The sequence below is a fragment of the Poecilia latipinna genome, unplaced genomic scaffold (genome assembly GCF_001443285.1).
Source record: "Poecilia latipinna isolate Pla-1442-1.1 unplaced genomic scaffold, P_latipinna-1.0 Scaffold1382, whole genome shotgun sequence".
NCBI lineage: Eukaryota > Metazoa > Chordata > Actinopteri > Cyprinodontiformes > Poeciliidae > Poecilia > Poecilia latipinna.
The window spans coordinates 79,609-93,787 of record NW_015113998.1 but is presented as its reverse complement, the minus strand read 5'-3'; the positions used below and the strand labels follow the sequence as shown (position 1 = coordinate 93,787).

At 38.9% G+C, this 14,179-nt stretch overlaps 1 protein-coding gene across 5 annotated transcripts in view; it reads right to left on the bottom strand.

Annotated features, from left to right (window-relative positions):
* The window catches only part of LOC106962181 (FH1/FH2 domain-containing protein 3-like), a 110,683-nt gene that overhangs the window by 41,951 nt on the left and 54,553 nt on the right, over positions 1-14,179 (bottom strand). For all 5 annotated transcript variants that reach the window (XR_001427920.1, XM_015056415.1, XM_015056416.1 and 2 more), the window contains exons 4-5: positions 4,415-4,482; positions 1,822-1,927 (exon numbers count right to left, since the gene is read on the bottom strand). Coding sequence is in view for 4 of the 5 variants with exons in the window: in XM_015056415.1 (XP_014911901.1) it covers positions 1,822-1,927; positions 4,415-4,482 (174 nt within the window). In the remaining variant the exon portion in view is untranslated. The remainder of the gene's footprint in view (positions 1-1,821; positions 1,928-4,414; positions 4,483-14,179) is intronic.

The following is a 14,179-nucleotide window of genomic DNA, read 5'->3' as shown; positions in this document are numbered from 1 at the left end:
TCTTCCAAGAAAGTTTCCAGATATTAAAGGGATTTGGATACAGGCTAAAAGGTTCTGTCCTGGTTTCGTCTGTCCAGAGCATCTCCTTCTTCTGTGTCTTTCTGGGAGTCCTGACACTCTTCCATAAAAGAGTACCTAAACAGTTGTCCTGTCAACAGATTATTCAACCTATATTTTGGATTTCTGCACCTCTTCCAGAGTTACATGAGCCTAATAGCTTTGTCTGTGATTAATGCTTTCCTTACCATGGTGTTCACTTAGCGTGGCATGCCACGCTGCTTCTTCTCTAAAGTTCATTAAGAAAGTCCCTAGACCTTCATTTCATGACTGTATTAATACTGAGAGTACAGTAAATGCATTTGGATTAAAGTTTCTTCTAAAGTAAACTTTAGAAGTTAGTTAGGGTTAGAAACTTACAGAAGTTTACATATGGGTAGGAAATTAAATGCGTAGGATGCTTTCCAGGTTTTTATTTGTAAAAATATGAAAATAATGTCTGATTTTGTTACGGACTTGTTATGGACTATTTTTCTTGGACTGTCACATAAAATCCCAGAACAGCATATTAACGTTTGGTTGGAATGTGACAAGATGTTTCACTTTTTTTTTCTTTGAATAGCCCAAAGGAAGGTGGTCTCACAATCTTCAGCCAAACTTCAGTAATAACTTGTGTTTGTGGATAAGTTAGTTTCCAAAAGCCAGCTGTTTTCATCCTCCATCGTGTTTTGTGTCATTTTGCCCGCTATGATTTATGAGTCTGAACGTGAGCCAACTCAGATGAAGCCTGAACCATTTCAGATCCGATTCTGGAGAGGCAGCCCGGGTCATGAGATGAACTGAGAATAATTGAGATGAATTGATCAGAATTTTTGAGACCAGTTTCAAATCCCCCCGTTTTTTTCTTTTCTTTTCATAAAGGTTAAGCTGCCAGCACAATTTCATCTGTTTCAAATTTGTCTGAAAGAACTATGATATATGTAGGAAGCATTTATCATTATCACAATATAAAAGAATATTTCACATAAAATTAAATAAAATAGATCTATATACTATCCTACAGGTAGCAGACAAAAAAGTATCAATAATGAGTGGGCTGCAAAATAGCTCTAATAAACTTGCGGGTATCGCATTTAAGTGAAATGTGCAACACGGGGGTGAAAAACACTGTGAAAGGTGTCTGACCCATGTGATGGAAAACATTTGGCATAAGCTCATATTAAGCCAATATCAAACCTACATAGTTAATAAAGCACAGTCTAAAAGATCAGCGTAATCATGACAAAAAAGTGACAATAAAACAAAGACAAATACAATAAATGGAGAGACGGAAAGAAAGAGAGAGAAGGCAAAGTGGAATTAGTTTTATGATCTGTAATATCCTGGCAGAACTTTATTAGACACTTAAGCATGTGTGACCTGCTTTTTTCACAGCAGGCTGTTAAATGGTAGTGACTTTAGAATGAAAGCTGTGGTCTTCAAGTATCCACGGACAGGGTGTCCTTCACCTCTTCAGCCTCCGCACAAATTATCTTTCACCTCCCCATCATGGGAGCCATAAATTAGGCAGCTGCTACATTTGGTCTAACCGAACCATGGTATCTGCAGCACACACTCGAGTGTGTTTATGTGCTTTAACTCTGCGTGTGTGTGTGTGTCTGTGCAAGAGGGTCATCAAGCAGAATCATCAATTTACATAGTTTATATACACACATGTGGCTCTTGATGGGTTTATGGAAAGAAAAAGTTGTTACAGGGCTGATTAGAAACATCCTCGTGGCGAGGTAAGAGGAAGGAGCATCGTTAGTTTACTGGTGTACGTACCCCTGAGGATGTAATTCTGGTAGTTCTGGTCCGCTTCAGCGCCCACTTTGATCAAACACGTCAGTCCTTCAGCTACCACAAATTCGTGAACCAAATCTTTGTCATCCTGAAAAGAAAGAACAAGGAAAAAAGGAAGCTATTCAAGATGAGTTATTTATCAGTCACAATATGTCTGCATAGACATAGATTTCAGCCAGTGGACATAAACTACCCTCTTTTTCACAGTCACTATAGTATTGGGATTTTAAGTGACGCACCAGCACAAAGTAGTGTATAAAAGTGTAGACGATGGAAAATAATACACGGCTTACTTTCAGGTTTTTTTACGAGAGGAATTCTAAAAAAAATGAATCCCATTTACTGTAACACTCGAAAATAAAAGCCTATGCAACAAAAGTTGAGTTTAATTACAATTGTGGCATTTGCAATTATTTGCATATTAATAAACACTTTATATTGATAAAAAAAAGAAACATTTTCAGTTCAAATTTGCGTGTGTGGTGTAAAACAGGGTGACCAGGAACACTATTTTGAACCAGACCCTACACAGGTATCAAGATATATATATATATGTACAACACATACAATAACTAAGGCAGCTGGTTGAATTGGATCCGTTTCGGTTTCACATCGCAAACTTAGCTTGTATTTTGTTACTGATGGTAAAACCACCTGTGTTTCTCACACCTGTTGGTGACTGCATTATTTAAGACCCAGCATCAGGTTTTCTGCAGGATTTATCGCTTTCTTATACATTCTACTGTTCAGATGGGAAGGGGAGGAAGGTAGCAATAAACACTGCGGGGTGGTCAGGGCTTCTTGCGTCCCTGGAGCAGGTCTAAGTGCTTCCAGAACATCTTTACCATATATCACCGACGGAGACTGCAGTCACTTGGTACAGACTCCAAATATACAGAAGTCCACTGAAGAAACAGACATATGCACATCATTTCTGAAATGAGCGGATTTCACGAGCGTTAATAACATCCCTCGGATATTCGATGGAGGTAACCATAGCGAGGAAACTTGAGGCATTCTGATCTATTCCGGTGCGGTCGAAGCGTCTGTTGCTTTTGTTCCCATATCGTAACCAGACCTCAAAAGGTCCGCAGCTGCCACGAAGGCAGACTCTCAGCAGCACAACTCTGCCTTACAAAAGCAGTACTGTGTCCAAGTGTGAGTGTTCACTGAATAATGTTTTCACACCACATATATCTCTTGCATTTTAATGGGTGAGCACGAACCGCTGCAAAAATTGCAAACGCGAAGCGCTGTGGACGGCGATGGGATCCTGCGAGATTTAAGTTAAAGGGAAATGTTCTAACTGTGCTTTGCAAAGAACTTTTTTCAGATTTTTGTCAGATTAAAGCCAGAAAACATGTTTCACTGGGATTTTATGTGTAATAGATCTACACAAAGTAGTGCACAATTGTGAAGTGGGAGAAAATCAGATAAATGGCTTTTATAATTTAATTCTTGTTTCTCCAAATAACTTGTAAAAGCATTCCGTACTTTCCTATTCCATCCCTGATTGAATACTTTGAAAGATCTATTTTGCCTGCAACTGCAGCTGCAAGTCTTTTAGGAATGTCTGTCCTACCTCTGCACATCTAGTCCATTCTTCTTCACAACATAACTCATGTGCAGTCGGAGTGAATGGAGACAGCCATAAACATAAAGTATATTTTTCCCAGTAGGACTTAGGCCTGGCCTTTGAGTACATGGATGGACCATTCTAGATCTGAATGTTGTTGTTTTGCCTCAAGGTGAAAGTCTAACCTAGCTTGAAGGTTCACCTTCAAACTCTTATCAACTCTGTCCAGTTTTTTTCTTGTCCTGCTGAAAAAAAAGCATCCTCACACCATGAGGCCTTGGTTGATGGTGTGTTCAGGGTTTTATTTTTCTGTCACACAGTGTTTTGCATGCGAGTTAATTGAGTTCAATTTTTGTCTCATCTCACCAGATCTCTGTCGTTAACACGTTTGCTGTGTCTTCCACAGGACTGCCCTATCTGATCCGATCCATCGGAGTTCCCTGAACCCTTTGTGGCTTCTTTGTTGAATAACGCTCAACAATTTAAGTGACTTTAAGTGTCATGAGACACTTAAAGTCACCAGACATTTTAAACACCTGGTGATGTCTTCCTTGGTTTGCTATTGACCCATAGTCTTTCCATTTTCAGATGACATATTGAACATTACTGCATTGTGAGATGTTTTGTTCTCAACCAAACCTCAGAGGGTTTAATCGATCAACCGCATTTATACTGAGATTAAATTACCTACCTAATTTTACCTAATTACCTACCTAATTACCTACCTAATTTTAATTAGACTACCTAATTTTAATTGATGACTTCTGAAGGCAACTGGTTCCATTAAATTTCCTCTAACGGCATTAAGAGTAGAAGGGACTGAATAAATAAGCAATGGCAAATTTTTGCTTGTAAAAATATATAAAACAGCACACAATTTGAATAAAACAACCTAAAACGTATGATGGCAAGCATGGCCAATTGTGTGTGGAAAAGCTCAAGAGGTGTGAATACATTCTCAATGCACTGTCAAAGAACTAACAAATACTGAAGAATTACCTGAAAAATCTGCTTCAGCGAAAAAAGTGCCCTCCGCAGCTCCCGTCCTATGGAGTTATAGAGTTTTTCTGTGAGGAAAGAAAAAAAGAAGAGAAAGGTTAACAGCAACATTATCAGGAGAGGGGACTGGGAGAGCTGACTTCTCTTTAAACACCATGCGTTATGGGAATATCATCTTGTACACTACAAGATGATATTCCCATAAATCACTTCCTCATGTGAATGCAATGCACACAATATTGGACTCAAGCAGCTAAATACGAAAACTTTCCCACAAGGGGAACGAAGAAGGCATAAAAACAGTAGGAGAAGCTCAGACAACATCTGCAGAGAGTTAGTGAACAGAGAATGCTGCCTACTAACAAGGACCAATCTGCAATTTACTATAATAATAATAATAATAATAATAATAATAATAATAATAATAATAATAATAATAATAATAATAATCACGGAATAAGCTTTGACCACTAGCCACCACAATGACTAAGAAACAAGTCATGTATCTATCAGTTATGGAAACTGTACTGAGCAGTAAAGATACATCTGAGGAGATGGTTCAAATGATGACATTTTTTTCTGCAGATCCTCTGACAATCCTTGACTCTGTGCAGTCTGCAGGATCCGCCAGGGAGTGGCAGTGTTGAGCACCAGGAAAGTGGCTTACTCATCACTGCTGTGTGAACACTCTCTGACTCAGCAAAACCTGCCAGTTGCTGTTGCAGACACAGCAGCATGCAGTGCATTGCAGTTTAATGCAGAGCAGCTGCAGGTCAGATTGTTCAGTCCTTAGTAAACTCTGCAGTGGCTCTTCTTTTTCATCTCTCCCCCCTGTCACATCCAAATTAACATCATCTACAACAACAGAGAAACAAATAGTGCTGCGACAAATACAGTCTCTACACAAAGCATAAATAATTTAGAGAAAAACTGCTCTCGACTAAAACTTTAGAGTGAGAAATTCACACTGTTGACTGGATACATTTGGGACAGCAGAGCAACAGTCTCCTGTTCATTATTGCTGTTGGCTGTGTGAGCTGAAGACTAAATCCCTTCAGCTGATGAACTGAGACAAAGACAGGGCCAGGGTTCGCTACGCCTGCCAGTTTTGTGGCCAGACACTTTATGCTTCTACACGCTCAACCAGACAAAGTAAAAACTCAAAGTTTGATGTCTCTGAGAGGATTTCCAGTGACACGCAACAGATTTCATAACACACATGAAGCCTTCCACTCAGTAAAAACCCTCTGCTGGCACTGTGACAACGTGCAGACTGAGTCACGATGCTAAAATAGTAACCTATTTTTTCAGAAAAGTCTGTTGTTATGAGGGCTTCTGCATTGTCAATTGCTGAGCAGAAACGACTGATGATCTTTGTCTCTGTATAATTGTCAAAGCCTGTCCAGTTTGTTGACTGAAACGAACATGCACCGCCATGCCACTAATCTAATAAGGTAAAATGTGCTACTCTTAGAAACGTTCGGGGCCACAAATAAATCTACAGTCTGAACGCAAAGTGCTGTGGTGGGAACATACGGAACAAACAGATTTCTGATATAAGACTGAGCTTGATGATTGAGTATGTGAGATTTTTAAATCGTACTCGCAATTTAACAGGGAGTCAATGAAGAAAAAGTGAATTAGGAGAAATAAAATGTCTCAAATTTATGTTCATCAGAAATCTTGGTGCAGTATTTTGGCTAAACTTAAAGCTTTTTCCTTTTTTTGACTTTCTGGTAGTAAAAATTACAGTAAGAAAATGTTCATAATACTAATCTTTTGCATTAAAGTCATAATGAAGGGGTATGATGAAGTGCCAAAGCGATTAGCTTCCTTTGTCTTTATTGGGTAATGTCCCTTACTAACCTGTTGCCTCACACTGCTGGTCAGGTGGCTGAAAGAAGGGTAAAATACTTTCTTTCACTTAAAAACAAAATAGGTTCAGTTGTTTGAAATTGAAACTTTGTGCAAAAACACCATTAAATATTAAGACTACCACATACTGATCTCAGTAAGGCGCCTCTGAGGTCATCTGAACTTATTCTGCATTTATATTACACAGATACATTACATATAGAATGATATAAACTGTACCAATGAGAGGACTGTTAGCCCTGTTGTCAGAGGAATTTCTTACCCCACATTTTCCTTTCACTAAACTTTCTATTATTGTTTGCACTCTAAGAACACCTAGACTATATTATGCTGTGTTCAATGAATCTATAAGCTGTGTTTAACTTTTTGGAATAAATTACTCAACCCCATTTTTCACAGTATCCTAATCTAATGAGATGCACCTCACCTGTATGAGGTTGGAGAGTATTGTTTTAATTCATTTTTCATACCAATATTGCACAGCTTTACAACGGTATCACCTGATACCGTACAACGGTACATCTTGCTCCAAATTTTAAGATCTTAATATGTTCTGCGTTCAGGGCTTTGTGTGGCTCCCTCTTGAGTAGATGAGTACTAGTCTTTATGGGGAAGTCACCCTGAATCACTGGCTGCAGCATCCTCGAGGAATAAATTCTGCAACTCCAGAGGTACTGTCAGGGCCAAACTGTGTGATGTTGGTGATTTATGTCTTTGTAAATAACAGGAAGGAAGCCTGACTGGAACTTTTCAGTTTGAGGCCCCTAACTGTGCAAGTTGGGGTCACATTGTAGTTTTAAAACATGCCATAAAACTGACACATCTTTGTGGTTGCATTTTTTTTTTTTTGGCTCACTTTTTATCACTAAAATCTCTTGCAATGTTATTATACACGGGGTTATAAAACTGAGGAGCATAAAAGTATAAAAATGTAAACATACTACACATATTTAATAAATCAAGACTAAACACATCTTATACTAGGCATTACCCTAATGCCACAAGGTTTTAAAATAACACTACTCCCTCCTGGAGGTCACAGTATAGCCAGCTCTATTGCTCTGAACCACAGGAAGACGACTAGAAGTTTGGATTAGGGGATCTTCAAACAGACAAACTCTCGGATCAGTGAAGTGGAAGAACACAGTAATAACTCTGGGTTACTCATCGCACCTTCACAACAAAAAGCGAGCTTGATTTGTGGTGATACTTAACCCCAACTTTAATCAGTGTTCCTTTTCTTCTAAACTGTTGCGACTGCTCAGTGTCCACGTGGACACTGGTCATTAATCAGTCAGCGGAAAAAATTACACCGAACATTGCTGAGGAGTCTGGGATGGTTCTGCTTGGCACATGAATCAACACTTGGGTTGCTGTTGAGTTCGACTGTATCCCACCAATGGGTTCCCTGTGAGTCCGTCAATCAGCAACAACGAAACAGACAAATTCTTCCATGTACAGCTTTGTTGCGTTTGTACAAAGGGCTTGTGCATCTCTACTTAGCCATGTAGTTTGGACTGCAATAAAACTGTCAGAAAGTTATTCGTGCCTCGCATTAAACGAAGCCCATCTGCAGGAACAGACAGTTCCTTCACTGTCCCCGTCCACAGTCCACACACTGATGTTCCTCCCAGAGGCCTGTGTTTAATGAGAAATAACTCAGTGGAGATTAGTTCCATACCACTTGGCACAGATATGCACCCAAAAGAACGGGCCCTCTCCATTTCCTTATTTAGGAAGAAACCTGGGAGCTTATTTATCCACAGGAAATGTTTGGGTCCCCAATCAACGTGCATATGAAACCATACTAAAAACTTCAGTCTCAATCTCTTACAACATTCACCATATAGTCTGGCATTGGGCAAGAGCGAGCTCAGAGAACAAAGGAAGACATGAAACAGCCCGGCTGATTTTAATGTGATTTCACCTATTAAAGCCAGAATAGCTGAATAAACAAACTGTGACAGTCATGTAACTTTACACACGCAAAAACATACGACTAGCATTTCAACTGTTGTTTTCATCTTCCAGCCTCCAGTGATGCTGCTGATTCTTCATCACACCGACATGAGATTGTGAGGGTATATTAACCTTCAGCAAAACTACCACTGTTCCAGTGTGGTAAAATTCAAGCAAAAATTTTAAAATACATAAAATGACTTAATTGGTTTTATAAAAATAAAAAAATAAAAAAAAATGGACAGTGTATTACTATAATTAGGACTGAGCTAAATAATATACGTTGGCATCTGAATATGATAATGTAACAAAGCACATTGCAATGAATTAGATTGAGTAAAACCTGCAATATTTAGCTATGGTGATCTTTTTTTTTTTTTTTTGCCATGATGAAATGGAACAATTATTTTTGCTGGTGTTCGCACATATATTGTCATAATATTGATTTTTGTAACTAAAATGAATTTTATGAAAGTTTTTATTTTGACACACACATAAGCAGTGATTGTTCTAATAACAGTCTCGACATTAACAGGTTAGTAACTGATGTTTTGAAATATCCAGCCTGAAGTTTTAATTTACACATGATACAGCACAACATTTTCAAAGATTCAAGTTTTACGTTTTGGTTTAAACGGTGAACCTTACAAATATAGTAGATGCATATTTGACCAGGTTATGTTTCTGGCCAGCTTGATTGTATCTTGGCTCGTTATAATACTGTAAATCACTGATAAAAATTAGAATAACATTAACAAGATTGAACATGGTTTAAAGTGCAAAACTGTGAAATAAGCTTTAAGAGCAAGTTTGAAAATGTGGTCTTTTGGTGTAACTTGAAGTTGGTGACTGGTCATGACTAAACCGCACAATTTCTTAGTGATGTTAGAAAGATTATGACATAATCAAAATTAGTATATAATTTTGATGAGCATCATGCTCAGTTTTATTAGAACCAAGTGCAGCGAAATGACTTTCCAGCATCTGGTTCTTTTGATGCATCATCCTTGTGCAACAATAGACTCTAGTATAATAGAGCATTACAGTAGGTACAGCTGGAGAGGTACAGCATTCAATTATTTATTAACAGAACAGTCATAAATATTATAGTAAAGTTTCTATCCACATGAATGTGCTGCGAATAAAAAGCTGTTGTGGTGAGTTCATGTCCTCAGGCAGCTCATGGCTTTGATGATGTTTAAGCAACTCCTAACAAGACAACTTAAAAAAAAAAAAAAGAAGTAAATCTGCACTGTGTTGCTTTACAGATACTGAAGTTCTGTGAATCCTATTCCAACAATTTCCAGATCCCTGTTTCAATTTTCTGAGTCATCGGTTGCTTTTTATTTATATTTGTATGCCAATCTGAACTGCAAACCTGTCCACATCCCTCATTGTTTGACATCTAACAAATTGTGAGAAATTGTTTGCCTTTCAGTCATTGCCTTTTTCATTTTACATCTTGAAAACTCTTTAAAATGTTTAGTTGCTCATCTGTTCACATGCCTTCGGTTCCAGGGAGTGCTATAAAATGAACAGGATGACTACCACTGCTCATGCATCGCGCAGCAGGCGGAACACATAAACCAAATCCGAAGCACAGCCAGGAAACCCACAAGGACCCCACTGGGGAGCAAAACCTCACGCAGACTGGTGTAAATTAAACTCTGTTTACTTTCTCTGCTAGATGTGTCAACCTAAAAGTACAGGAGGAGGATCTTTTACACACTACTGTGACGCATGTGTAAAATTTTTATTGTAATCCACAGTAAAATCAACAGCTTTAATGTAAGAGATGCTGAAATATGGATCCGACATTTTGCTATGTCAACGACAGGAAACAATGATCCAGGAAAGGGAGCTGAAAATATTACATTTAGTTTGGCGATTTTACTCCAATCACAAAATCGTATTATTGTGTGTAACTGCAAACCAAAGTAAAACTTTTGCAATAATACAAAGCAGTCAGCACTTCTCATAATTAAGGATTAACTTGGCCTTTATTATCTTACAAAAAAAAAAAAATCAAGTATGTTTGTAGATAAGAAATAAAGACTGGTATGACAAAATTCAACTTGTGTTCTCTCACTTTGTTACAGTGTTACTACATAAGGCACTGGTCCAACAAAGTATAAAACATTATCAATATTTAATTTTAAGCCACAGATGGACTGCAAGAAGATCAAAAATAGGTAAAATGTTGATAGCTTAAATAAAGTTACACCCCACAGAAATTGTATTTCCGTGAAATAAAATGTTCCGTGTTTAAGTTTGTGATGGTAGGACAGAAATATATTTTCCCGACATTCTTATGTCATCTGACAGTTTTTAGTAAAGATTTGCGTGCAAAAAGTCACTTTACTGCAGTTTGAAAACCACAAGGTTCCCTTATCATCCTCCTCCTCACTCTGTGGTTACAACATCATTTTGTGTCCTCATTCACCCTTATTTTTTTACTCCCAAATTGTATGATTATTGCTCTGAGAGTAGCTCTGACTAGCATGTTCTCTTGTCTTTCTCATTTTGAAAAGTGCCTAAAAATTTTTTTTTTTTTTTGTCTTGTCTGTTTATACCCCAGAGAAACAGGAAGTGATCAATTACATAACAGGTAATTGATGTCCTGATCAATTAAAAAAAGTAAATACTTTAAATCACAAAAATGCTTCACATTTACCTTTTCAACGCTACAAGAAACCTCAAGTAGTGATTCAGAAGATAATACATAAATTACACTTTTTGTTTAATTGCAATTTTGTGTGTTGATGCTGCAATAACAGATTAATGTACTTCAACTTTTTTTTAAACACATTTTCAGCAGACATGCCAATAGGTGTGGAGGTTTGTGTGTAGCAACAGGACTGGTTCGGTTAACATTGGTTAGTCAGTCACAAGCCGGAGCAACACATCCATGGGAACCTTTTTTTTTTTTCCACTGGTCAGTAAACAGAGGTCCAGGCTGAGGTCAGCTAAACTGCAGCCATTTGTGAGAGTGCTGTCTCATGTTTGCAACATCTCTGCTTGGCATGTGGAAGGATAAAAGGTTACTGCTTTTTTTTTTTTTTGCTTTTTATTTTCATCCCCCAGTATTTTTACAAGAAGCAGTCGAGTTTACAATGTCAAGTCACGAAACACAAAAGAACAACAACAGCATAATATTCTTATGTTCCCTTTGTTTCTTTGTTGCTCTGTAAGCAAAGTTGCCCAAGTTTATGAAGAGAAAACTCAAGACATTAAGGAGGACGACCTCCCAGCAGATCCATTGGACGGCATTATGCTATTTTGTGGTCTGAGGTTTCCACCATGGCTGTAAGGTATGATGAACGATGGGTCAATAAAAGCAGCTAATAGCACTCAGGCACAGATCAATTTGAACAGGTTTATATAGTGAGCACAACTTTGGACCAGAAAACCAGCCTGTACAATTATAAGAGGCAACAAGCTTCACACTCCAGAGGGGGAGAAAAAGGAATTAATTAATTTGTTCCTGTTACCTGGAGTTTATTCTTAAATGCTTTGGAAGTTGTGATAGAATACACATGGGCATGATGGTTTGGATTAGGGAAAAACAGAGTCAGGCCACACAGATCGAAGAACCTCGTGTCACTGGCAGCAAACCTCACAGGAAAGCTGCAGAAGACCCACGGGGAGTAAAAGTTATGGGAAGAAAGAGAAATTAAAATCAACAAATAGACACTTAACCTTTTGATGGAAAAAAAATAAGTCCTAACAATGCCGGAACGGGACTCAAACTGTGCTGCTCTGAACACAATAAAAAGAGTTTGAAAAAAAAGCATAAATCGTGGAGTGAGGACACGTGTTCCTTCAGGGATGTTAATGACAGTGTTAGGGGTGTGCAAATAAACCACGGTAATTCGTTTTGATTCGACTTCCTTTCCAGATGCCGGACCTTCTCTTCACGCTGCTCCGGAGAGCACGGCATCTGCAGCCCGCTGGGAGAGGAGAGGAGATCGGATTACAGAGCTGTGACATTCGATCCGGGTGGAGGCATGTGACACTAGAGTGTGCTTTAATAAACACTAATGCTACCCCACAGAGCTCCACAATGCTCACCGGTGAGATTAAGAGCAATTGTTTATATACCTGCATCGAGGGAAAGTTTTCATTTTTGTTGGTTCCCGAAATCTCCTCTGGAAGACAGGAGTAGCATCTTAGTTTGGAGTGAAATCTGTTTTAGTGTGTTACTGATTATGTGACAAGAAACCTCAAGTAGGTTTCTGAAGGCAATTGGCTTCACTGGATTTTATTAGGGGGCATCAGAGTAAAGTGGGCTGAGGACAACTGCACGGCACGCATTTAAATTGTGTGTGGGGAATAATATTGCAAAACATGTATTAGTTTCGTTCTTCTCTATGCATTATTCTGTGACGCTCTAGCACATAAAGTCTTCATAAAATGTTGCGAGGTTTGTGGCTGTAACATGAAAAGACGTGACAAAACTGAAGGCGTGTGAATGCTCCCGCCCTCTTCTGTACATCCGTCTTTTACTGCTGTTCTGCACTGCATACACTGAGCCATTGCCCGGTTATGCTCTTCAGGTTATGAGCCTCCAGGTTAAACATTTTGCAAATTTACCATCAAGATAAAAATCTGACACGGAGCACGAGAAGCAGCGGAGGGAAAGTGACGGTGGAATCTGCAAAATTCCAGACAAGGAGAGAGCCGTGACAGCGAGGCTGATGTGAAGACAGACAAATCTTTTATTAGAGCCCAGCCTCTCTAATGAGTCATTCCTTTGCTGCCAGGTGGGGGTGACCCTCCCAACACCCAGTAAATACCCTCCTTTTCTTGCCTCCTCTTTTCTTCGCTGACACCCTTTCACCTCCTCAGCAGGGCTTCCCCCACACTCACGAGTGCTGACACAGATATGTAGTGGAGCGGAGAGCAAGAGAAAAAGTGGGAACCCATTCAGCGGGCCAGACAAAAGCCTGACACAGATATAAACTAGGTGATCAACAGCTAAAATGGGACTGCTTAAGGCGGTTGTTGTTATGGCAATATTCTATAAACCCTGTAGCTTTGGTTTGTTCTACAGCATTATGACCAACTTTTTGTAGAGAGATGGACCCGGGCTACTCCACATGTGGTTCCTTGGCCGATGACTGAGCCAAACAGCTTTTCTGACTACAGTAAAATGTGCACATAGATGCAGGGCCAGATGCCTAAAGAATGAGATTTTAACTCCCAGTCCATATATTTTGCTATCACATGTGAGCATGTACAGTATACTTCTATTTTATGCTGGGATTTTATATGCTCATCCATAAAAGCACAGGTCTGCAATGCCAAGTTCTTTTGGAGTTTTTTTATATTGCTTAAAATGGGAAAAAGAAAACAAAAAAGATTTTCTTCAGTTGTCAGCAATTAAGCAGATTTTTTAAAAATGTAAAAAGTGTGAAAAAGACGCCCAAACTTATTTTCTCTCACTTTACTTGGCCTCTCTGCCCCTGACTTTCCTCTGCTCCCCCTTCATCTTGACAACCTGACACGTGGGGAACTGCACCAGTGCAAACTCTGTCCAATAAACACAGCTGAGTCGAGACCACATCTATTTCAGACCGGGCTCTATGAATAGGAAGCAAACACATGTGTCACAGTACACCATCTTATTTCCATACTGGCCACCCGGTGACTGACTGCCCTTAATGGAAAGGAGATGTTGAAACACCTGGTTTTTGCACAAATGGGATCCATTGCAGCCTTCCCTCAGTTCCTTTTACGTTTTTTGATGTTTTTTTTATTTGTTTTTTTTATATGAATATATTTGTCAAGGGGACATGTGGTTCCTCTTGTCCTCTTGTTGTGTATTACAGATTTTCCACCAAACTAGCCATGGTTCTTAAACCTTGCCCTATTTTTAATGCTTCAGAGCATGACCATAGATGTCAAAATTACAGTGCCTTACAAGCATTT